General features: G+C 34.7%; 1 protein-coding gene across 3 annotated transcripts in view; it reads left to right on the forward strand.

The window, feature by feature from the left end:
- The window catches only part of NCAM2 (neural cell adhesion molecule 2), a 295,266-nt gene that overhangs the window by 213,853 nt on the left and 55,722 nt on the right, over positions 1-25,691 (forward strand). For all 3 annotated transcript variants that reach the window (XR_011739702.1, XM_065843953.2, XM_071810071.1), the window contains exons 11-12: positions 1,650-1,746; positions 10,843-11,016. Coding sequence is in view for 2 of the 3 variants with exons in the window: in XM_065843953.2 (XP_065700025.1) it covers positions 1,650-1,746; positions 10,843-11,016 (271 nt within the window). In the remaining variant the exon portion in view is untranslated. The remainder of the gene's footprint in view (positions 1-1,649; positions 1,747-10,842; positions 11,017-25,691) is intronic.

A 25,691-nucleotide genomic window follows, 5' to 3' on the forward strand; every position in this document is an offset into this window, starting at 1 on the left:
TCTTTGTGTCCAATTTACTTTATTACCTTAACTAAACAAGGGACTACCTAGCAATAGCGTATAGCAAATCATGGTCCTTAATTAATTATTTTGCAACAAATTGTTACCAGTGTCTCCAGTCCTGGTCTCACCTGTTACAAGGGTGACACACTGTCTTCCTCCACAAGTAGAAGACCTAATATCAGGTTTATATCTGAGCATGAGGTTCTCAGTTGCCATGGGAAAGAAAATTGAGAAGTTGCAGGGCTGAACAGAGTGGGGCACCTAGTTCAGATCCCGAGTAAGAGGTGTATGGTGCACTGAAAAAGAAAAAAAAGTTGTTTTGTTTTTGTTTTTTTTTTTTCCCCTAAAGTCCAGACAAGTAACATCATTTCTTGTAGCAAAGGATATTTATTTAAAGAGATGCAGTCTTACTCTTGTTTGAAGGTCATCTTTATGTTTTTTTTTTTTAATTTTAAGTAAAGCTTAACAACACAAAATATGTTTTACAATATCTGGTTCTCTGAGTGTTCACCTCAGTTTACAGTTGAGCCACATTCCTGACATCGTTTTTTTTCCACAAATGTCTGGTGTGTTGTGCATCCTGCAAACAATAAGAAATAAAATATTATTCTTGCATCGTCTCTAGGAATCAGCAGTTTTCAGACCTTTCATTGTTCATTTCAATCAAAATAAAAGTTAGTGCAAATAACATCTGTGAAAAAAATGCAAAGCTTCTTATGTTTTTCCTTGTTTAAAAATGAAGTTGTAAAGTTGTCACCACTTTCCATTATTTCATTTCCTCATTTGAATTTGAGAAGGAGGAGTTTAGCACAAAAAAGAGTGTCTTTAGATCTGTGTTTGGACAATATAATAGTGTCAAGGTTTTGATTGCAGGGTGACAAAAAAAACATGGCAGATGTATTGTTAACCCCCTCCCGTCCCTCCCCCCTTTAGCCCCTCCCCCCTTTAGCCCCTCCCCCCTTTAGCCCCTCCCTCTTCCTCCTTCTCTCTAAGGACAGGCGATTGGGAGGGAAAGAAGGACAGAGAGAAGAGATTTGGAAAAAATAAAAATGTTTCACTAATGCTACTAATAAAATAGAGAAAATAATACAAAATACACAAAACCCATCTTGAAAGTCCTGACAGCTGCTCTGGCAGATGTAGGGCCGGCGCCCAGAAGTCCTGGACTGGAACTAGATTCAGTCTGTTACTAGGCCTCAGTTCACAGGGATGACTATCAAGGTCCTCTCCTAATGTCGGCTCTGAGGAAAAGGGCCGAGATCCTCATGATCTCCCTCTTTTATATGAAGTATCACGTGAATGGGATGGAATACTTAGTTGGTCAGTTTCAGTTCACTACTTCCGTGCCCTTCTCGTGGGATGTACATCCATACTTTTGAGTGACCTTGCATTCCATTGCTATGTCTACCAGGACATGCATCTAGGTTATCAGGAAAATGCTGTTAGTAAGAAGACTTTAGGTGACAGAAAAATTGACTAGAAGAGAAAACTTGTTTTTAACAAAATCAGGGCAAATAGATAGGTTGAAGTAAGAACACATCTGCATATTGCTTAAGGAAAACGTATTTGCATTTCTGAATTTTTTTTAAAAAGAACTTTGATGTTTGATTAGAAACTAATATTTACAAACTGTATTCATTTTAAAGATTGCTCCAACATCTGACAGTGATTTTGGGCGGTATAATTGTACAGCCACAAACAGAATAGGAACAAGATACCAGGAATATACACTTGGTCAAGCTGGTGAGTTAAAAAAAAAATGTTTGCTTTTCTTTAAATATTTTTCTATTTTAATCAAAATTAAGTTGACACTTTTCTCTGTTAATTTATTTCAATGGAATATTTAAAGTTAATTTTAATTCTCTAAAATTTGAATCGCAATATAAAGTGAAATAAACCTGTTCCCTCAGAATAGGAATTTCCTTTGGATTTAATCTTAAGACCTTCTGAAATTTGGAAAAAATGAATTAGTCTGATTTTTTTCCTTTGCCCTTGTTACATCCTGTGTTTATAAGTGTATTTTCATTATTTCAGTGAAGAGGCATATGGTTTGCAGGCAGTAAAAATAAGAAAGAATTAGGAAAGTATTTTTCTCTTTTCTCCCTGTTATTTTCTTGATAAAGCACGAATGACAAAAGACTGAAATAGTTCAGTAAAGAATTTTGATCTTCATTTGCACTTTTATTTATTTGAATAATTGAATTCGACCCAGAGTGCTAGACTGAATTAATTTAAATCTGAAATGTTCTACAACCAATTGTTACAGAATTTCTGAATATTTTTAGGTCCATCTATTGTTGTTTTGCAAATATAAAAATATGACTGTGTGTTTATTTTTTGGCAGAAATAAGTATTAACTGAGAGCAAATGAGGGTTTCTTAGCATTTCTTTCAATTAAATTTTCTTGTGGCATGGACTAGTGCTTGTTCAGCAAGCTTTTGAGGTCTCACAACATTTGCATCTACATACTTAGATGATGCAAATTGTTCCTGCTTTAATGATGTCTATGGAATTATAATGCAGTTTACAGTTACGAAGGTACAGCTATACTCAAATTTATACACCCCTTGTGATGCATTGCTATGGACCATTTTCATCAATACTCAGGTCATATCATACTCCCAGAATAGGAAAAGGAAGAAAAAAATCCCACTTGCATCCCTGTGGCGTCTTACCTCTTAGGACAGAAAAAGATGAGAAAATAGAGCAATTATGTCAATGAAAACAGAGGAACTCAGGTTGTGATTATCAGTGTGCACTGTTATTTCATAAAGATGTATATACATATGACAGCATCTCAGCAGATATTCTGTATCTGCTGATTTTTCTCTTAGCATTGCAAAACAGTGTCCCATCACAATGTATGATACTCCCTAAAAATTATTTTAGCTATGTATTTCTCTCCTGCTTTTATAAATAAATAATTCATTTTAATACAAAGTAATTCAAATTATTAATTGGAAACATGGTGTTCTGATTATGCATTGTATTTCAGCAAATTCTCACCTGCAAGCCCCTGGAAATGTGAGTGAGAGTAAATAACTCCATACAAGCTATAATCCTGTTTTGGCCTTCTACTACAACTATATCAGAGCTGTTACTGATACCAGTTTTTCAAACAGGTTACTACTCTCTACTTTTGCAACAGTTTGCTTAAAGATTTTCAGTCAATTCTTCAGAAAACTTGATGAACACTTAAAAAAAAAAAAAAAAAGGAGTTATAAACATAAAAAAGGTAAATCAGGGTGTATTTAGTAAATACACAATGAATAAAGAATTATAGGAAGTTATTATGTGAAGCATAAGCTATATATGGACATTCTATATAATGATATGAAATGTAGAAAATAGAACTCAATTTTTGCAGTAATGATAACAATGAACAGGTATCCTTAACATAGTGTAGTGTATCTGTAGTGTAGTATTACACTCGGTTTGGGTGTGTCAGGGCTCCATTATGCGAGGCAATACTTAAAGTAGTGTAATGTATAATATTCAGTATCCTGAAAGACTACGTTTTTAACATTTGCATCTAAATAGACTTTAAAAAACAAACAAAAACCAGCAAATGACAAATGTAGCTTAATGTTAGAGTTTTTGCACTTAAACTAGCATCAGCTGGAAATGAAAAACAACTGGGGAGATGAAGGATAAACATATCATAATAATTACAGCTTAAAAATGTCAAATGCAGCTTTCTTTCTAGTTTTACTACTTCTGTTGCTTTACTTTGGTATTGTAGATTAGGAGGTCCTAATGATTGATATTTTCCATATTAAAGCCTACAGAATTTTTTGTGCATTTTCTTTCTGTCTTTGGTTGTAAATACTAACACTGGGGCATAGAAAACTTTCACAGGGACTCTGTCAGGAAAAAATAAATAATATTTCTAGTTGGGAGACAATATTAAGCAAAGTATGCTTCTAGGGTAAATTTTACAAATAACGATCATTTTACTGAGTAGTTGTCTCTTAAAATTCTGCAGAAATGATTTGTTGCTTCATGTTTTGTTCTATTTTTCCACTTTGCTGCTTTTTAACCAAATGAAACTACCTTTTTTTTTTTTTTAATTTACTGCAAGTTAAAAAGTGATCATACTATCACAATGCCATTATGTTTACTTCTGTTTCCCTCCTTAAGAAATTAGACTTATTAATGTTAGAAAAACACTTCTTTCAGAATCTATATAGAATTTGCAACCATACAGTTTTGTATGACAGGAAAACTATACCTGTTCACTCAAATTATACAGAGCTACTGAATCAGCCTGAATTGCAGACACTTTCATTTAAAGCTTTCAAAACAGTTGAAGAACTGCATCTTATTTAAGGTTGCACACTGAGAGGTGCTGGCCATTACTGTAAATGCTGAGCAACTTGAGTGCTTTTGAAAGCTTTATCAGCTGTGCTCACCACCTTACTTGTGATGATGAGCTATTAAAAATACCACATGGTTGACATTTGCCTTTTTCATTGCTTCAGCATTTAAAATACTGTGTGAGTAACACATAGAATGTGAAAAGGACCACAGTCTTTTTTGTTTCTTGCCACTGCAAAACAATTACTTCACATCACAGCCACAACTTTTATTTTAGAAGGCTGCTCTGTTTTTTTCTCTATGACAGGCTTAGGCTTTGGCCTGGCAGATTGTCCCAATGGCTTTCAGAGCCTGAGGTGAGCAGAGATATTCCTAGATTTTCCCAGATCTAGTTTAGTCATAATTTATATGAAATATCAATATGCAGGGAGATGATATTAACTAGCAAAGCATTTTGTTCTTTTTGTTCAGATCTCAGTATCATTATTTCAAATGAGTTTCTATAGATAATTAGAAAATTGTACGACCATCAGTAATCTAGGGTATGCTGTTGGAATAAATAATTTGTTATCTTAAGATGGTGAATATTAACGTCATGACACAGAGAGGTAAACTGGATTTTTCAAATGTTTTGTTTTTTTTCAAATATTAATGTGTATTTTGTATATAACAGTGTACAGCTGGACTGAATCCAGAGCTGCTAAAAAGTAAACCATGGTTCACCTCTAAGACTCTCATGGCCTTACTCATCCTAGACTTCCCTTTCCCATTCTTTCTTCTATTCTGGGACTACAAGGGATGAAAAGGTCAGAATAAATAGTCTGATTTACCTTTTTGCCTCATTCTTTCTTTCAGTTTTTGCACACAGAAGGACACTTTCATTTTTGATGGAAGTTGAGATTGTGATCTCAACACGTAATGCCTGGAACTGCAGCTCAACACAAAGACTTACAGTGACTCAGTGTTAACAGGAACAACTGCTGGCAGAAACTATACTAATAGACAGTGAACATAGTTTACAAATTAGCTACATCATGCAATTCTGATGATGAATTTCAAACCTGCCTTGCCAAATCATCTCTGTTACATGTTTCACACAATATACTATAGAACATCAAAGACATTACAGCCTGTACAGGTGATAACATGTGAGAATACTTAAAGAAATGAGAGATGCTATGTCTGTTTCCTTTCTACAGCAATAGTACAGGGAATTTAAAAGCGAAATTAAAATATATTCTATGATCTAATTAGATATTGAGATTTCCCATGCCACTTTATTTAATTACACGTCTTTTAAGCATCCTGTAGACACAGAAAGTGAAGTTGGGGAATAATGACATCAAAAGCAAATGAAGACAAGGGAAAGACAATAATTGGGCTTCACAGAAATTGCATTCTCTAACCTGTTTTACAGAATCAAGTCATACTTAAAATATTATAAGATGGATTGATCACTGATGAGGACTACATCAAATTTAACAGTTTACTAGTCTGGATTTCTGGTGCTGACACTTCAGTGCTGGTTAATGGATGTTCTTCCTTTTTTTCTCCAAATATTGGTGTTTTCACATAAGCAAAATGAATTCAAAGAAGCAGGGCTTAACTTTCCCTGAAGAATAATGTAATAAAAAAGATAATTATGTTTTGTTCCAAGATAGCATTATAGGATCTTACTGAGATTTTTTTTTGTTGTTTTTAGGCTTTTTGGGTTCCTTTCTCTATATAACTTTCCCCTTGCTGCATCGAAAATCCCATTGACCTCCACAGAAATATGAGCAGATCTGAAATTTAGATCTCTGTCCTAAAATTTACCATTCACATCTATAGCAGCATCAGCTAGAGGATTTTTATTTAAAAAACAAGCAAAACCAAACATATTTTCAATAAACACGTGTGAAACCATCAACATGGCAACAGTGTTTTGCTTTGTATGTGTGTATCTTATTTTCACTTAAAATGTATGTATTTATTTGCTAGCTGTGGTCTGTTTCCTAATTATTTCACTATTTTTCCAGAGCTCCCAATGATTTGGTAAAAGAAATTTGTTATAGTTTTCCCCAAGTAAGGACATCAAGGCGAGACTAAGCCTAACCTGTAGATTTAATATTGATTTTTTTTTTTCCCTACCATCATCCTGATACTACTTATATTCAGCATTTAGACATAGCTACTTTCAGTCAATGTATGTGTCAGATATACAGAGACAGAAAAAGCTGCAGAACTGCACTAGGAACATATTGACAGGAGATGGGAGACAAAAGTTAACTGGAAGATAAATCTCTGACCCCACTACCTATACTCACACCATCACTTCCTTTTCTTCATTTACATCAGGACTGGTAAATTCTCAGAAGGAAAATTATTTTCTTCCATAAAACTATCAAACAAAATAGCTTGAAAGGAAAATTCCCAGTGATAAATGGTGGTCATCTATTGAACAGGTTGAGTAATAGTAATAGACTTGAAAGAACATTTACATATCAGTGGAGATAAATCTGTGTGTACTTCTCTATCAGCTGCAATAATGTTTTTGGAACCAAACCAATACTATTTAATTCAGACCAATGTATCACAAAGTTCATTTGTGCTAACCAGCTCGAAACATTGAGTACAAAATACATCAAGTACAATTTTACAGTTGCTATTTGGGGAGGTGAGACACTGGAACAGGCTGCCCAAAGAAGCTGTGGATGCCCCATCCCTGGAAGTGTTCAAGGCCAGGGTGATTGGGGCTTTTAACAACCTGGTCTAGTGGAAGGTATCCATGCCCATGGCAGGGGGGCTGGAACTAGATGATCTTTAAGGTCCCTTCCAACCCAAACCATACTATGATTCTGTGATCTTTTTTTTTTTTTTAAAAAAAAAATTCTTTTAAGGAATTCTTTAATATCATATGTGAATACAGTCACATGCTGAACAGAGGACTAGACACTGTGGCAAGAAGATGAAATTGACTACATGTCTGACACTTGTGGTTTTTAATGCCTCATGTTAATTTAAAGGCTGAACTTTTGGTAAATTATCCCTTGTTCTGACATCAGATGACAACAAAGATATAAGTGGAACTTCTAAGAAAATCTACCAGAATTTGTTCTAAGTGATCTTTAGATCATAGAAGAGAAATTTCCTATTTTTTTCCATTGTATAGTCCTTCAACTTATATCCATAACAGTATATGAAAGAGTAATCACTGCCTATTGCTAAACTCCTCTACAATTAAGTTGGTTGGTTGGTTGGTTGGTTGGTTGGTTGGTTGGTTGGTTGGTTGGTTGGTTGGTTGGTTGGTTGGTTGGTTTTAAAGGAAAAAGAACAAGAACCATCCAGAGTTCTATCCTTCCACACTGACTTTAGAGTACACACCTTTGCAAGTTATTCTTCACCCTGATAAACACTGAGGCAAAAGCCTTGGAATTCTAACACAAAAATTCTGACAATGCCCGAAATAATTTCAGCTGACAGGGGACAACTCAAATGCTGGAACGTTTAGCTAGATCAGGAGTCCAGGGCTGTTTACCCTGCATGACCAAATTCATACAAATTAGGGAACTACAGTATTAGATTCAGTTCATTATGCTGCTAATGATCTTCTTTGAGGAAAAAATTACAGATTTGCCTATTCTGAAAGAGAGAGTAGGTGTTTTTATTCTGTCTTAATGGATTGCTAGAATTTGTTTCTGGTTTTGACTAGGAATATGTCTCCTGTTCTGTTTTCTTTAGGTGGTTCACTCTTTAGAACTGATGCAGTTCAACTCTGAAAACTGCATGAAACTTAACTTACCTACGTGTGTGGTTACTTAAATTGTGAGATGCATATTTAAAATGGTGTTGTGGATGTATTTCACATTTAAATGAGTTTTAAATATATGGTGTTGTGCTAGTTGTGCAAAATATTTTACTGGATTTTCACAGGAGCTTCATTTTATGCTTATAATCAAATGGAATCATATCTCCATTATCCTTGAATCTGCAGTAGAGAACATGAGGTTCTTCCTGAAGGATGTCTTCTTGCCTGTGCCATGTTTATTATAGTTAATCATATGCAGACATAAAAACACAAGGAAAAGACATTTCTGTAACATTTGAAAGTCAAGAACAGAGTAGATATGTGAATAACATGGTTTTGTTTCATACTATTGACCAAATAATTATTTTGATCCAAACTGAAGTAACAGTTAATTGCCATATAAAAAGAGCATACAGAAACTAATATAAAAAGTCTGAGCATAATTAAATATTCATTCAAGCTTAAATATTTTTTGTTTCATTTTGCACTCTTAACAAAGAAAATGCATGTAAGTGTTTCAAAACTATTTGTAATGTTGTAGGTATCCACAGCAGCTTTTAGCTTGAAATTAAATCCGCAGTGTTCATCTTCAGCACTGCAGAGCTATATTCATCTTCCCAGGTGATTGGTATCCACGTCACTCAGACAGTGACATGCTGCTTTGCTTTGGCTGTCCTGGATTACTCTGCTGGCATTCTTATGTTGTATTTTTCCCACTCCTCTCAGAATAGTCATTTGATCTAGGGAGGGAAATAATCTGTACACAGAATGATGCTTACAGTACTGTTGCTAAGAGGGCAAAGAGTATTGTTCTCAGATATAATAAGAATCCTGAGGAGAGGGGTCACAAGCTGGTTCTAATCTTTATCCTCCTGTAATTTTGGGATCTGTGCTTGCTTAGCAAGCAACTCACATAACTAATTCTTTGTCTGTGTGATTAAAGAAGAAAATCTGTAATGTTTATGGATTTTTTTTTCTAAAACCCTTAACTTTTTGATCAGTTTAGGAAAATATTTAAAACCCAGGTCTGTGTTCTCCTGGATGTATAGCATACTGGTAACATTTGGCCACATTCTGTGTGACCATGAATCTTGAATTCCTTCTGCAATACAGGTTCACTAAAAAGGGTGAAAATTTCCTACAACATCCCATATCCTGGTGAAAAAAATGTTCCCTGGAATAAGAAAAGATTTGAAGTTAGCATCCCTCAAGCTGAGATTTTCATTCACTCATATCTTTAACATCAAGGATTCACATAGTTGTGTCTTTAAGTAGAAGACATTAGAATTGTTCTTCCACGTAAATATATCTATGCTGGTTTAACCCAATGAGCACCAAGCATTGGAGGTTTCAGGAGACCTATATTCAGAAATGCTAACTGTAAAAATTCACTGAGGTATGATATTAGCATTAAGACACTCTGACAACTGTTAGATAACCTCTGAAAAAAATAAGGTGCCTGATTAGTAAAAGGTTATATAAATCAGCCCCTTTAGAGCAGCTTTGGCAGGTGTCCTTTTCCTGAGAATTCATGCCTGAATATGTCCTTAAACCCATTCTTTAATATTTCCTAGGAATTTTTGGCTCATTTTCATTCATGTACCAGTACTGGGTGAAGCTCAGATCTATTCTCTTTTTATTCCCAGCTGTCTGACAGCCCTTGAATAAAGACCACATGTTATGTAAATGGTTCAGTACCCACTAACAAAATGATAGGCTTTGGCTCAAATTCTTGCATGTCCTTATAAAAATATCTTCCATACAATGAAGACAAAAGCAATGTCAACCCTGTAAGCAGATATGCAAATAATTGTCTGCATCAGAAGAGAAGCTTTTAATGGTGTTTCAAATCACTGGTCTTCTGTCCACAGAACTAAAATTCTTGCTAGTATTTTCCATACAGTTTTTTGTAATTATAACACTTCAAAACGTATGACAACTAGAAGAGTTAGTCTTTTGTGTTCTATGTGTTAGTTCAGTCATACATTGTAAAAGTAACATAATATTGCTGCTTTTAAAGATGTACTGAACCCAAGGTTAATATTTTGCTTTTGTTTCATATCTAGCTTCTCAACATCTACAGACACCTGCTTTATTTTCATAGTTCTTTTCTACTTTGAAAGATATGCACTTCCTTTTTATTTGAGAGAAAATGTTTCTTTCAATCTATTCTGTTTCTTAAACTGAAAAGATAACAGAAACCTTCCATTAATATTCCTTGCTAGTAGCTTGGAAACCAGTCTTTCAAAAGAATGAAAAAAGGATTCCTATTTTCAGCTGTATTTTAGAGTTTCATAAAAATGGCCAAATTATTTCTACAGTTTTTTTATCTTAATCTCATTTAGAATAATTCAGACTCTGAATGATCCATTTAGCCGTAACTGTTGCTCTTGTTAAATTTGATTTAAAGTTTGTTATTCAGTTTTACAAAATTATACAGTAAACATCTTATATTTGCCTATCACAAAAATAGCTATTATAAAAGATCGTATTAAAAAAGAAAAGCAGAAATGGAAAATGTTTTTGCATAGCTTTAGCGTACAAGAAAATAAATGTGGTTTTCATACAGCTCCGTATTAGAAAGCTTAAGTTGTCTAACATAAACATTATTACATCATATTCAATATTAATTTTTGTCTCTTCAAGATGCTAAGGAGACTTTTTGAGGAACATCATCAACTATTTCAGTCTATCTAGTTGCTGCTGATTATTAATTGATATCTATACTTTTTTAGATGTACCATCAAATCCTTATGGAGTACGAGTTTTAGAGTTGTCGCAAACCACTGCCAAAGTTTCATTCAATAAGCCAGATTCACATGGAGGTGTGCCCATTCATCATTACCAAGTGGATGTGAAAGAGATAGCCTCAGAAACCTGGAAAATTGTTCGCTCCCATGGAGTTCAAAGTAAGTACACGAAAAAGAAATGGAAGTATTTTAACTGAAAAAAATGTCAAGAGAAAAGAATGCAAGTATATGTTACTGATTCTTTGTTTCTCCATTAGTCTTGGTCCAGTAGCTGTATCTTTAGTTAATGAAGTCAAATCTCTTTACACCAATTAGAAATCTTACTGTAATCTTGTACAAGTCAACTGTTACTTTTTTAGTTTTAAAAAAGTTTGTTGAACAAATTTACAATTATTTTGCTTTTTTCACTGTCCATTAAAGTAGATATGAAAAGTATTTTCACAGCTGGAAATTTCAAAGAAAATAGAAATCATGGAGGATTCAGTTTGAGAGTATATATTATATATGCAGTTAACTTATAAAGTTTAAATAAGCTGTTACATTATATTTAATCCTTGGCATTAAATACAGATCTTGAGCTACTTAGTAATCTTTCTACATACCTGTTAATATTCATGATGTGTGTTTCAAAAGCATATCTATATTGTACAACAAACATTAAATGAATTTGTTAGATATTACATTTATTATCTATCTACTATATTAGTTGGGATGCCAGTTCCTTGCCAGATCTATGCCTTCTTTGTACTACTCTAAAGGCAGAGAAGAGTTTATACCTGCTCAAACAGGCAACAGTTCTTTAAGTACATTCTCAGGTGGCATGTTTATACAGAGTAATGCTAACAAAATACCTTCAACAGATCAGTAGTCCCTTGCATCCATATTTACCCTTTGATATTTTTAACAGGCAGTGCAAGTTAAAGCAGCCCTAGCAGTCTTCTGTTTTATACATCAGAAGGTGAATGGTTTTTCAGATATGAGCACAGTGATGGGAGAAAAAATGTAGCAAATGATCTAATGTGTGTTATCTCTTTCCCTTTCATATCCCATAATCCACACACACAAATTCTGCACTAAGCAGAACATGTTCCAAATTACAGCGTTATTTCAAAGAAACCAGAATTATTTCAAAGAAGCATGCACTGAACATATAGTTAACATATATTCAAAAATACATAATGGCTTTTTATGTTTTGTTTTTCTTAACCAAACACAGTAACTGTGTGTATAAAAGTAATACTGTAAATCATAATATTATTCATTTTTGTCCAATATAGCTTGTATTTTGTTCAGTACTAGAAGATCTAAAGAATGCAGTGTGTTTCCTCTACCTGCAGGTCATGCATATTAATGGCCATTAGTGTACCTCTTCACTTGTTTTCATGTTACGTTTCAGATGAAGTTTGAGACTTTTTTCTCATAGCTACTTTCAATGAATAGGCAATAAATTTCCGTGATGAGAACTACAGTATACCAAATACTAAAACCTGAAGTGGCCAGTCTGGGTAGTAGGGTGCAATGTACTCAAATGAGAACAGACCTAGTGACTACAGAGTGCAGTCACACAGATTCCTAATTCAAATGTAAAGCCAGAACAACAAAAACAAAAGTCTACAGCATTAACTTTGTAGAACAGTGTGTTTACCTTACTTCCCATAAAACTTTATTTCCCATTATTTCTATTAATATGAAGTTTATGAAAATGTTAGTTGATTACATTAGGAAAGATATATAACTGGACCGACCCTTCTTATCAGAATTTTATGGAGCTGTCTTCTTCAAAAGTTCACACTTTGATTTTGAAAAATTCTTTCAGCATTACATATTTTTAAGTTGTATACAGGTCATTTTTGAGATTTCTGTACAACATGAGTTATCTTGGAATTGTTTTAGTACAATATTTGTGTGAATTATACGGAAAGTTATTCTGAAAACAGAGTGGCAGGTACAAATACCTGCAGTCCTTATGAACACAGTATCACTGTGAAATAGATTATGAGTATTTAAGATCTCTGCTGTTATCCCTAATAAAACCGAATATACACTTCTTTGAGAAAAAGCCTGTGTTAGTTCCTGCATGCTGCCACGTTATTTCCCCACATACTCCTTTTGTGCAATTTCCCTTATTTTTCTGTTTATTCTCGTTCTTGCTTGGAAGTTTTCAGAGGGTTTACCTTCTTTCCAGCATACATTTTCATTTCTTCGTCCCCCAACTGTAATGCTAAGAGGTTTTTCTTGAAAAAACAAATAGTTGGCACTGGTTTTGGACATCTTAAATGTACCTCTTAATAGCATGTATTATCAGAGACTACTCCAAGTGACGACAAAAAATTCTAAATATGAAAACAACCTGAAGAGTCACCTTCATCTACAAATAAAAAGACTTAGTAAATAGATAAATATCAGGAAGGTAAACTTTACTGAGAAAACAGTGGACAAGATTAAAAATGAATTCTAGATCCATAATTAATTCATTCTGTTCTGTGAAATATTTCTATTTGTATACCTCTGCATAGAAAGATTGAGACTGTATATCCTGTATTTCTCTAAATTTATCTCTGGACAACTTTAGAAGTCAAAAAATACTTTAGAATTTAAAACATTTGCTGGGCAGGAGGCATCTTTTTTTTTTTTTTTAATTAAATTTTGTTGGTGCTTCACTATGTAGTTTGACAGGGAAATCAAAAGAGACCTGGTTGCATTTATCATACATTCTTGCAGATATTCTATAACGAGCTAAAAACTTATTCTATTTGTGAGGTGCTGTAGGGCCAAACCAGAAAAAAAAGATGTATTACCAAAGCACAGACTGAACAGCCCAGAGCAGAAAAAGTCTTCCCAGATGGAGGTGTCAAAAACCAACATTAGTGTCCTTTTTTTTAAAGAAAATGCTGCTAAACATAACTAGAATATTTCAAAAAAAAATAGCTATTCCTTGTTTCCTGAGCTTTCAGAGGGTTTCAGGAAGTTTTCTAAAATTCCTGTTTAAAACTGTCTCCATTCATATTTTAGCCTACTTACAGTGTTGCAGTAGGATAACATTGAGATATCCTCTCCTACATCCCTATTTTCAGTTTCTGAAATAATTTTTAAAGCAGCTTTTCTTAGTGTGATCGCCTTCCTTCCTTCCTTCCTTCCTTCCTTCCTTCCTTCCTTCCTTCCTTCCTTCCATCCTTCCATCCTTCCATCCTTCCATCCTTCCATCCTTCCATCCTTCCATCCATCTTTAGACTTTTTGAGACATTTAGGATACTTTTAAGACTTTTGAATTATAGAAAAAATATTACATGTTTTTCAGAAAGTTTCTCATTGTGCTTAGGTAACTAAGGACCACTTTCCTACAGTGCCTCAACATCATAATGAGGAGGATGTTTAGACTACGCCCAGTCAATATTCTATATTATGATTTGTGGTTAGGTCATCATAATTTGCATACTTGGTCAATATTCTTTAATGGAAACCAAATCACTTTTTTCATCTGTTCACATCTTAGAGACAGGTTTATGGCTAAGATTCACATATAAATGCTGTTTACACAGGGACGGTTATCTGCTTGCCCATCTCAAGTAACAATGCATACATAAAACATGAGTCATACTTTTTTTTCCCAGCAGTCAGTGATAAACTGTGCTGAAATTTTACAGGATGTGTTTTTACCTAACTGATTTAACTCAGGAGTGATAATACAGCACTGCACCCCTTTATTGCCACAATGTAAGTAATGAATAAATTCCAAGACCATCTTTTAAAAAAAAGAGGCAGAAAAATTTACATTCAGGAGAAAGTTGTGTCTGGAAGACTGTTAGGCTTCCAATACAGAGGCTGCCAAGGCTGAACTGGGTCTTCTGATCCCTCACTACTATGACCATAAAGAATAGTGCAGTTGTCTTCATACAGTCACAGAGAACAGCCGTAAACTCATAAAATGAATGAAAACTATATTTTTAAATGAAACAAACATCATGGAAAGTTAGCTTATAAATAAAGTCCTAATAAATGATTAATAGATGTTTCAAAAAGTTGTTGGAAGGAATTGCTCCTTACACTAACAAGTCATTAATTTTCTTATGACCCAATAACGATGGATAAAACCTACTATAAATAAGATTATAATTGTCTGCTTTTATTCATATGAAAAATACAATAGATACTTATCAAAGTTGTTAGGCATTCTTATATATAAAATCATCCAGTACATGCAAATAATTTTTAATCAGAAAAAATTAAGCTGTATGAAATGGATTCTGTGCAAATCTATTCAAAGACCCTGCAATTCTCTTCATCTAGAATGAATGCTGCTGGTTTCTTCAAAGAATCCCTCAAAAGGTGGCTTTTGTCTCAAACTGTACTAGTTTGAGCTGTTTTCAGATGAAATTAAGGAAAAAATTCCAGACTCTTGGAGCTGTAGCCAAGAATATCTGTTTCCCTGTTCTCTGCTCTTTGTCTTTTATAATGAAGATTTCATTTGAAAGTCTGTGCTGATTGCAACTATTGAAGGAGAGCACCGAAAGTGAAGCAATCTTTCTGATACACCAACTTCAGGCTACTTAGGGATTTAAAAGTCATAATCAACACTATCGTAGTTCACCAAGAGATCAGTGAGCAAATCATAGCCAGATCTTTCTGCACTTCTTAGGTGCTCTTCTGAATATGAAAATTGTTTTGTTGCAGGCTAGCTGCACATCTCTCCATGATTTCACATTACGGCTCCTGAGGCCCAGAGTTCCAAGGGAAGGTGGGCAGGTTAACAGTGCCCTCAGGGCCCAGACATTTTTGAGCCTGTCAGTAGTGTAGAGAAGCCTACTAATCATGAAGTAGCAAAAATGCAAATAGTGTTGACAAGGTTCTTTCTCCCCAGAGAGTTTGCATCCTTTCAACCAGACAACTGGTAAGCGCCTGAGCGTGTGGTGTTGACCATCCGTTGTCAAGAAGGGGATAGCAATCAGTTCAGAGCATTTACCTTGCTTTCCTCTGTACATACAGATATCTCTGCTGGGAAAAATCATCTTACCACAATCTTCTGTGTAATTTTATTTTATAAAATTTTATTTCATTAAAAAAAGGGCATTCGATGATCAGTTTCTGAGTTAGCGCAAAGACTTCATGAGAAAAAAATGCATTATTTTTTGTGGAATTAGTTTTTTTTTAAAACAAGTTCCCATCTGCACTATTTTTTCATGTGCATTTAACTTTTTTTAGGCACATTATAGTAGATAAAGGATTTTCTGTTAACCAAGATAAGTTCTTAAACTGCTCTGCTGTGTGTTATGCCTTGTAATGATGCTCCTTTTACTTCGTGTCCTTTAAGTTAGAGGAAGTTACATACATGCTAGTGTTGAGGTAATTAAAACTTGAAGTTTTCTATTTCTGTGTTACACTTTCTATTTTTGAATTGGCTATACTAGTGAGAAAGCATGCATGTATGCAGGCAAGTGTTATTATAATCCCTTTAGTAAGAAAACAGTAGGTAAATTTAAAATAAGGTCATTGCAATTCCTCTTTTACTTTTTATAATATTTATGACATTCCAAGCAGTGAAATGGTCATTTTATTTATGTGTGTGTGTCTGTGCAGTTCAAGTTTTTGGGTAAAAATGCTGAACTTCATTATCTGTCTTTAAGTAAGATTTTTTGATAGACAGCACATGAACAGTCATTCTTTCAGGAGACTTTAGAAGTTTTTAGTGCATGGTTTTTCACTAAGATTTCAGAAACACCATTATGCAAAAAGATATTACTTCTTATGCCAAAATATAGCAATTACTGTACCTTGTTATTGTCATGGGGAGGAAATCTAAAAGGTGGATCCATTAGAAATCTCATGTACTACAGATTGTAGGTTTTTGTGGTGGTTGCAACTGCCGCCCTCTACTCCCAGACACTTGAGTGCCTGGATACCCAGGCAAACAGGCCATGTTGGGGAAAAACAATTCCCATTATGCAAGTGCAGTGAGGTGAAGCACTGAGGCACCCCTTCCATGCTCTTAAAACTCCTGCTGAATGGGAAAAGACCCCTTTCTGCCTGAGAAAGGTAGCAACCATCAGTCACTCCTGACAACTGAATGCACCCATGACTCCCCTCATACCTGGGTTGTAGCCCAAGCAGGATGATGTGGAACTATATGATCTAAAAGTTCTGGACATAGATAAATGGTGGAAAGCACCAGAAATTACCTCATCCTGCATGAGGCCAGAGTGGAAATTTACTGACTAAAGTCAATGATCTTGCAACCTTATAAATAGCAATCCTAAAGTGAGACCCTTTGAGCTCTCTCAGATCGCAGTGGGCTGTGAACAGTATCTCCCTCTAACGGGCATGCTCGAAGAGCTGACTTCATGAAAACGAGATAATCATCTGCTGATGAGTCTGTGAGGCTCAGCACACTTCTCAAGATTCAACAAGTGCTCACTGAGAATGCTGCACTAAATGTGAGTAATTCACTAAACTTGAGAGAGAAATGTTAGCAATAGGTATATCTACACATATATTACACATCTATATATCCACATATCCATGCATTAATGTGCATTAGTGTGGGTGATTTAGTGTGCATGTGATTTATAACCCTGTATGCGTGTGTTTCATCCCCAGATTTATTTATGCGTTCATGTGAATATTACTTATTTATGTTTTGTAAGTATAGTGTGACCCTACCATCATGAAATCTTTAATTAAGTATATGTCTTGGTTATAACAAATTTTACTGAATTATTTTAAATCACTTTACTAATGACCTGATGATTAACAGTTACTAGTCATCAGACATTAAGCTTTTGAGCTATGACCCAGATATGGGGAAAGCCATGTGTGCATTCAGCTGTCAGGAGCGACTGATGGTTGTTGCCTTTCTCAGACAGAAGGAGGGTCTTTTCCAATTCAGCAAGAGTTTGGAGGGCACAGAGAGGGTGCCTCAGTGCTTCATCTCACTGCACTTGCATAATGGGAATTGTTTCTCCCCATCATGCCCTGTTTGCCTGGGTATCCAGGTGCTCAAGTGGCTGGGAGTGGGTGAGGCAGTTGCAACCTCCACAAAATCCTACTGAGATACAGTACATGAGAATTCTAACCAATCTGTCTATTAGATTTCCAGGGTGAGAGGGAGTTGCAACCATCACAGGTTTGTACTTCCTACTTCTTTTGTAGTGAAGCATGAAAGTAGGTATTGATTACTAAAACACTTCCTCCAGTGTAACGAGGCTTCACTGTTAAACTGGGAAGATTTTCAAATGTATTTCTTAGAAAAATGAACCCTGTGTAATTCAATAATTTTCTTAACAATTTTAAAGTTTGAGAGAATGCATTATTTGCTAATCAAACAGAAATAAATTACAAATATTTTGTAAGGCTAAGTCTGCATTCAAAATGATTTTAATAGTTGAAAATCTTCAAGGCAGAATTCATTAATTTCTAGTGCAAGCTGCTAAAGCAGAGGGAAAAATGTGTTCATTAGCCTGTTCCAGAGAGAAAATACATTTTTAGTAATATTTGAGACATTGAATTCCTTGGTATATCTATCAGATTTGACTCACTATGACATGAATTGTGATCACATTCAGATCTGAAATGACACTTGCTAATTCTGAGTAGTGTTTCCGCATTTCTAGAATATCATATATTTAGTCCAGAAATTGAGAAGTATCTGAAGTCTCAGAGATTTTTGTACATGTTAAGTCATAAGTCATTCAAAAAACGTTTCTGAGTTGTGAATTCGGCTTTAGAATCTGGTTCTCTGTTTAGCAGACTGTTAGGCAGGCAGTTTAATAGCAATGAAAACAAGGATAAAAACGTGTTGTCACTTTATACCCAACTAGTACCACAACAATTGATGCATGATATGGAGAATCTTAAAATGTCACATTCATTGTCACATTGCCAAATTGACTTAAATTAGTGGTTTAATTGAAGAAATCGTCTCTTGTCAATAGGCAGTAATTGATAATATTGTAAAAAAAAAACAAACCCAACCACCTAGATCTTTCCTGATATTAGTTAATATACTTATGATATTACAGCTAAGCCTAAACCTGCGGAGTTTGTTTTTCAAAAGAAACTGGATATTTAGCTTGATTCAAAAATAGTTTTCTCAACTTAAACCAGCTTTGAAATTATAAGAATGCAGGAGTTGCATATATATATGTATGTATGAAGTTATAATGATATAAGATGCAATACAAATAAAAAATAAAAAGTGTTTAATTTTAATAAATCTAAATTATTGTAATAAAATGACATGATACAATTTGCAACATGTCATACAATTAAAAAATGTTAAAAAGTGAAAAAAAAAAGATGAAATTTAAAACCAATATAGATTACTACTAAGTAGTAGGGAAAGACGACCTATTATCCAAATTAATTTGTGTGTATACCTGCATGTAAGAAAGTCATTTAGCCTTCTAATTCTGTCTCTATACTATTCTTGGCCTCCATCCAGCTTAATCCTTGCTGTAAAAGTCTCATGTGGATGGAGAGGTTGGATTGTAAATAAATGTCTTAAACCAAATCACGTGGATGGATTAGAGAGACTGGAAAGTGAGAAGTGTAAAGGGAAATCTAGGTTTAAATATTTCAGGTTTTTATACAGACCTGAATGCAATGCACTTTTCACATTCAAAAGTGAATAAAATGACATTAGAAGAGAATCCAGGCAATTTGCTTCACAGCATGAGTTCGTAACTAAGAGCAATGGAGTGTTATGCAGATATAACCACTGCCAATATCTGAGGTTACTCTACTCTCCAATAGCCTGTAAATCTGTGTTCGCAGTTGTGTTTAGTCAAACAGTCAAAGCTCATAGCTAAATGTGACTTATGTTCAAGGTTTTGGTTTTTTTTTTAAGACACAGATTTGAAAATCTGTAAAAACAAATGCAAGATACTCTGATTGCAAGAAGTATGTAGTACATATTAATAAAGAATTAAATGGAGAATCAGTTATTGCAAATATATTTCACCTGGTCTTTCTCTGTTGTAATAACTCTTGGCTACTCACTATTTAGACCTTTTCAGACTTTGTATGATGGCCCAATCTCAAATAAATTTGCAGGAAACATGCTGATCTGATGTAAAGGTGTTAATCTTGTTAAGTCAAGGGTGATGTAATGCAATATTGGATATGAATAACTGACAAATGAGATGCATGGTGCAGCTGCAAATTTGCCTTTCAAATCTGTATTGTATTCATCTGCATTTATTTTAGAGTGCCAATCTGCTTGCAAAAAGGTAAAGTACATTTATGGAATATTTATGCATATATAAACTTCTGCCTTTTGTAATACAAAACGGAAAAGTGTACCTTAAGTATTTTCAAGGTCATTGAATGACAGAGTAGTTATGAATGGAATTTTCCTTCTTCCACATAATACAAGAGTGAGCAACAGAGAGATAGCATAGCCCTATCCATATTACATTTCACGGTATCATTAAATGAATCTCCTTTTTTATCACTTTTTTTCTTTTCTTTCTCCATTGGCAAGAAATAAAGTATAGTATGTGGGAGTAGGATGGGGAATAGGAAGGAAAAAGTTACAAATAGAAATTATCTTTGCATGTAAGAAGCAGATGAACTGCTGTTGAAATCATCATTCACATCAGCCTTGAGGTCTTTGCTTTTTCACAGCAGTGAATGTCATAAAAGATACATTTGAGATCAGATTTTAGTCTCTCTGCTTGACACTGAGAGGATGGCTCCTGATGATAGCAATCACCAGGAACTGGTTTATTTTTACCTCCAATTGTGATGGTTCAGGTTTTGCCACCTACTGCATTTTGTAACAGAGCAAGTAGAGTGAGTTTTTCTCGTACTTTACATGCTCTAGAGTTGAAGATTTAATGGGTTAGAGGAATGAAAAGCAGAACTCCTGTGTAGTAACCTGCTTCCTAGGTAGCTCTTAAAGCAGCAGCAACATACCTTGATCATGGGACAATTAATATTAATGACAGCTTCCAGTTTAAAAAATCTTGCCAGTAATAATATACTGTTCAAGAGAAGTGCATAGGAGACTACTTTTGGTGGCATTCAGACTAAGCGGCTTGTTTGGAACATAAAATTGAACAAGTAAAATAAGTAGTTTAGAAAAGAGAAAATCATGCATTCCATTTCTAATAATGAATTCAGTGGTATGCTATAGTACATAATTGCCTGTACATAGGTAAAAACAAGAAAAGAGGTAGGTTTTCTACATGTTGTTCTGTTTGTTACTGTTAGTACACAGACTTATAATAAAATTGAAAAGTGTTGAAATTTTAAAGAGCAATTTCAACTGAGATGCAAGCCTTGCTAAAATATTAATTTACCTAGAAAATAATCTCTACTGCTCTAAGCATAATATTAGAAAATTTCATTCCTTTATGCTCTGTAGATATTCCTTTGTCTTAACATTATGAATTCTTGAATTCTTGACATCTATCTTGGAGTTTTGTAAGAGTACTGATATTTTTGTAGTAATGACTGAAGAGTAATTAAGTAGGTATTTTAGGTACATCTGGTTAAGAAAGGTCATCTTTTATTTGTATATCTCTAACATAGTGGAATTTTGTAACACTATAAGAAAACTCATCGATTGCATGAAACATCTTGAATCTGTTGCAAAGTCTCAAAGGAACAAAAAGATTATTGTAGCTCTGCAGACCTTGACTGACAATAGGAAAAAGGTGCAGGTGTCAAAAGTAGACTACTGTCATTATTTTCTTACCCTTGGAAGGCATTTTCTATGTGTTTCTTTGTTTTGGTTTGGGTTTTTTTTGTTTGTTTTTTGTGGTTTTATTATTATTATTATTATTATTATTATTATTATTATTATTATTATTATTATTATTATTATTATTATTATTATTTATGAAGACCTTTGGACCAGTAATCAGTTATTAGTTGAGGATAAGTCATTAGTTTAGTTCTGAGTTATATCCTGCTCTTTTAAGAGCAGTCACCAGGAGCTTAGCCAGTCTTACCAGTTTCAAGTGGCATTTGTATCACGCTGAAAGAAACTTGTCTGCACAGGCTTTTGAAAAAGGATTGCAGCTCACTCTGTGAAGTCAGTCAGATGGAGACAAGCTCCAACTAAAGCTGTGCATCTCAGCACAGTACTGCTCTCAGATTGAAAAGCCCCATTTGCCAGTGACGATGGTGGTGCAGAAGTGTGGAAGCAATATTGACCCACATGGGATGGCTCACAGACCCACCAAATGTCAGTGTATTGCAAGAATGCATACCAAGGTCTCCCATACTTGCCTTTCTCAAACACTAATACGATCTTCAGAACTATATGGACTTACTACACTATTAGTTAGTGTATACACATTTGACCTAATGTACTCCAGATGCTTCACAGAAACTGTTGTGGTCTTTGTACTTAGAAGACACAAGGTTTGTCTACTATGAATTCAAATGATGCCTATGTTGCTTTTTTTCTCAAGATCTCTCAGTAACAACTCACAGAGTTTTAAATGTAGGAAGCCCTTTTCAACTGTGACTTTGTGTTACAAATTTAAACTGGGGTATTAGCTCACAGGAGAATCTGCATTTCAGGAATAATAGAGAAACAGGCAGGAAAAAAAAAAAGAAAAAAAAAAAAGTAATTATTTCTGCCATGCAAGAGATTCTAGCTTTTGGCATAAAAGGAGGTTGTAGCATGGAGGGTGTTGGTCTCTTCTCCCAAGTAGCAAGTGATAGGACAAGAGAAAATGGCCTCAAGTTGCAACAGGGAAAGTTCAGATTTAATATTAGGAAATATTTCTTCATGGAAAGGGTTGTGAAGCACTGGAACAGGCTGCCCAATGAAATGGTGGAGTCACCGTCCCTGGAGGTGTTTAAAAAATGTGTAGGTGAGGTTCTTAGGGACATGGTTTAGAGCCAGAGTTGGGTTAATGGTTGTAGTTGATGATCTTGAGGGTCTCTTCCTACCAAAATGATTCTGTGATTCTATATATGAGATAAACTGTGATGGGATACAGTTTCATTTATACAATTGAAGAATGAGAGCAAGTGATGTAACTGTAGCAGGCATAGAAGAAAGGAAGACAATTGACTTCCTTATAGCTAACCCCCAGCATCCCACCTCAAATTACACTCCTTCCTTCAATCCAGGGTGGATTCCAGACCTTGATATAAACCACGGAATTCATAGTGGCATTAGCTGAAATTTCACCAGCATGTTCTTTGCAGTATCCTGGTAAATGGAATCCCTGCTCCCTTTAGAAGACCCTCATTTATTCTCTGGATCATCTCCTAGTAAGCATTGCTTTTAACCTTGACAGGTGTTCAAAAAGAGAAAAAAAAAAGGACAAATCAAACAGTGTAAAAGTTCTTAATATGGGACGCGATTGCCCTTCTTCAATGAGATGAACACAGCTATTCCTTTACTACATAATGTAGTACAGTATATTTACTCAGTAAAGTATTAGAAGACTTAATTCTATTGTCTTTATGTGTTTTTATTGCCAGTGGAAGTTCAGGTGTATCAGTGGCCTAGAAATTTTTCTTGTGAGAGAATTTTAAAATTAACGTCTACAGAAAATAAATTTGATTTATAGAAAGGCTTAACTTAATCAGATTTTATATTTAGCAATAAGTCTGAGGTTTGTGTAAGTTGTGCTAAGAACATTGCAGCAATTACAGTCACATAAATATTTAACAATGAACCTTCACGCTGCTATATTGAGAACATTAGTCATATTCTAGAAAGCATTTTGAACAATACTGTCTTTTTGCATGATTGGGGAAATATCTGGTAGCAGTCCAAATGCCCATTGATTTTACTGTACTGTTTTATTGTTTCATAAAAGTTCTAAGTGTAGTCCTCTTCAAGCAGCTGATTGTTTGATCAGTGGACTTTAAAATCCTTGCATTAAGAAGTGTAAAGTAGATTTATAGCAGAGGAGAAAATGGGGTTCCAAGAATCAAGATAGTATTCCTCTTTAATATATAGGATAATGGAAAGAATGGTTGGAAGGAGCATCTGGAGTTTATCTGATCCAAACTTCCTGCTTAAAGCAGGACTAGTGCCAATCCTAGGTCAGGTCAGGCATGGCTTTGTTTAACTCAGTCTTAACCTCCAAGGACTGGTATTCATCACCCTCTTCTCTTGGTGTCACCTGTTTCAATGCTTCGTTTCTCTCTCAGTGAATAACTTTTTTCTAATATCCGGTCTGAACATGCCTAGTTTCAGCTTGTGATGGTTGCCCTTATTATACTATCTGCTACTGCTGAGAAGAGTTTCACACCATTGTTTCTGTCTCCACTGGTAGATGGCTATTCCATCAACCCTCAGCATTCTTTTCATCAGACTAAGTAAACCTCAGCATGTACTTAGTGTTCATGTGCCCTAGGCTTCTCTTGGACCCTGTCTGGTTTCTTTGTCCTTCTGGACACAATCCCAGGTTTGGCCCTACCAGCACTAACTAGAGAAGGACAATAAACTTCCCTCAATCTCCCAGCTCCAAATATAGCTTAAGTAGAAAATCTGCCATGCTAGTAACAGTGAGCTATGCAGCTTTGTTTGCATGTGCTGGCCTGCTGCATGCATCTGCTCCTATGCGAGCCTTTAAGCCTGACCTGAAGGACCCTTTCACCCTTGTCCCAAAGATCTACAGTTATCTTTGAACTAACTGGGGTTTCTGTTTGGCATTTTCTTGGACCCTCCATGGGTGAACATTAATGAGTAGTGTTGACCAGATGGGACTCTGCAATCTCTACTTCTGCAGCTGTTTTTTGTTACATTGAATTAGAGAACTGGGACTTCGGCTTGCATGCGTTAACTACAAGAGTGTGATCAGTTCTTCTGAGAACTGAGCCAAAGTTCACCAGTCTCTGAGATCAATGTTCATAATTTTGATTCAATTAAGTTAATGCTTCTAAATTTTAGGATGACAAAAGATTAACCATCAATGAAAGTTATTTAATTTATCATCAAATAAAATTTAATGCTTCAGAACACTCGTAATCCTATGTAAAAAAAAAAAAAAACCAAAACCAAACAAATCTTAAAAACTGGTTCTGAAATAATTATTTATTTAATGATAGAATGAAGGGCAATGAGTATTTGGAGGAGACTTGACATTTTAAAGGTTACAGTATTCAAAAAGCATTTATTTTTGAAATGTGTTTAAATTGTGTGGTTTTACAGCTCAATACGTATTTCCATTTTAGCCTATTGAATTGTATAAAGAATCAGTTTATTAAATATGCCTTTGTTTTGTTTAACAAGATTTTCTTACAGGGAATAGCGGCTGTTTCAAGCATTCTCTCTCCCAAACTTTCAATATGGTAGTACCTAGTAAGTTTCTAATTGTCAGTTCTTTCTTTCTCCTCTTCTTTTCCCCTTCCCTCCCTTCTCTCTCCTGCCTTTCCTATTCTTTGTCCTCAATTTTCCTCACCTGTAAGAGATACAAGTACCATTTATGGAAGTTAACTTCATTTTTAAAGATCTGTTATGAACCAGTTGGCTTCGGTCATCATAAAGGGAGTATAGGAAATTTTAAAACTAAAAATTCAGAGAAAGACATAGGAAAGTGAGAGTTTTTTTCGAAAGAGATATCATCCCAATACTCAGTAAAGCTTTGAGTATCTATATATTTTAATGTCTGTTATTACAGTTGAAGAAAAGAAGAACATCTCATTAGCATGATAAAAAAATATGTTGGCTTTGCTCTCTGCTGCAAAAAATATTATTTTGTAAGTAAGATATTTCTTACTGAAATCTAAATCAACTTCTAATATGTTTGTTTACGTAAATATAGTGTAATCAAAATAGCAAAAGAGAATATTCATAAAAGGACAGTGCAGAAAGAATTGAATAGGAACAGTGCTTTGTCAAGTCTCTGGGAAGCCTGTTCCAA

This window comes from Patagioenas fasciata, chromosome 1, assembly GCF_037038585.1.
Source record: "Patagioenas fasciata isolate bPatFas1 chromosome 1, bPatFas1.hap1, whole genome shotgun sequence".
Lineage (NCBI taxonomy): Eukaryota > Metazoa > Chordata > Aves > Columbiformes > Columbidae > Patagioenas > Patagioenas fasciata.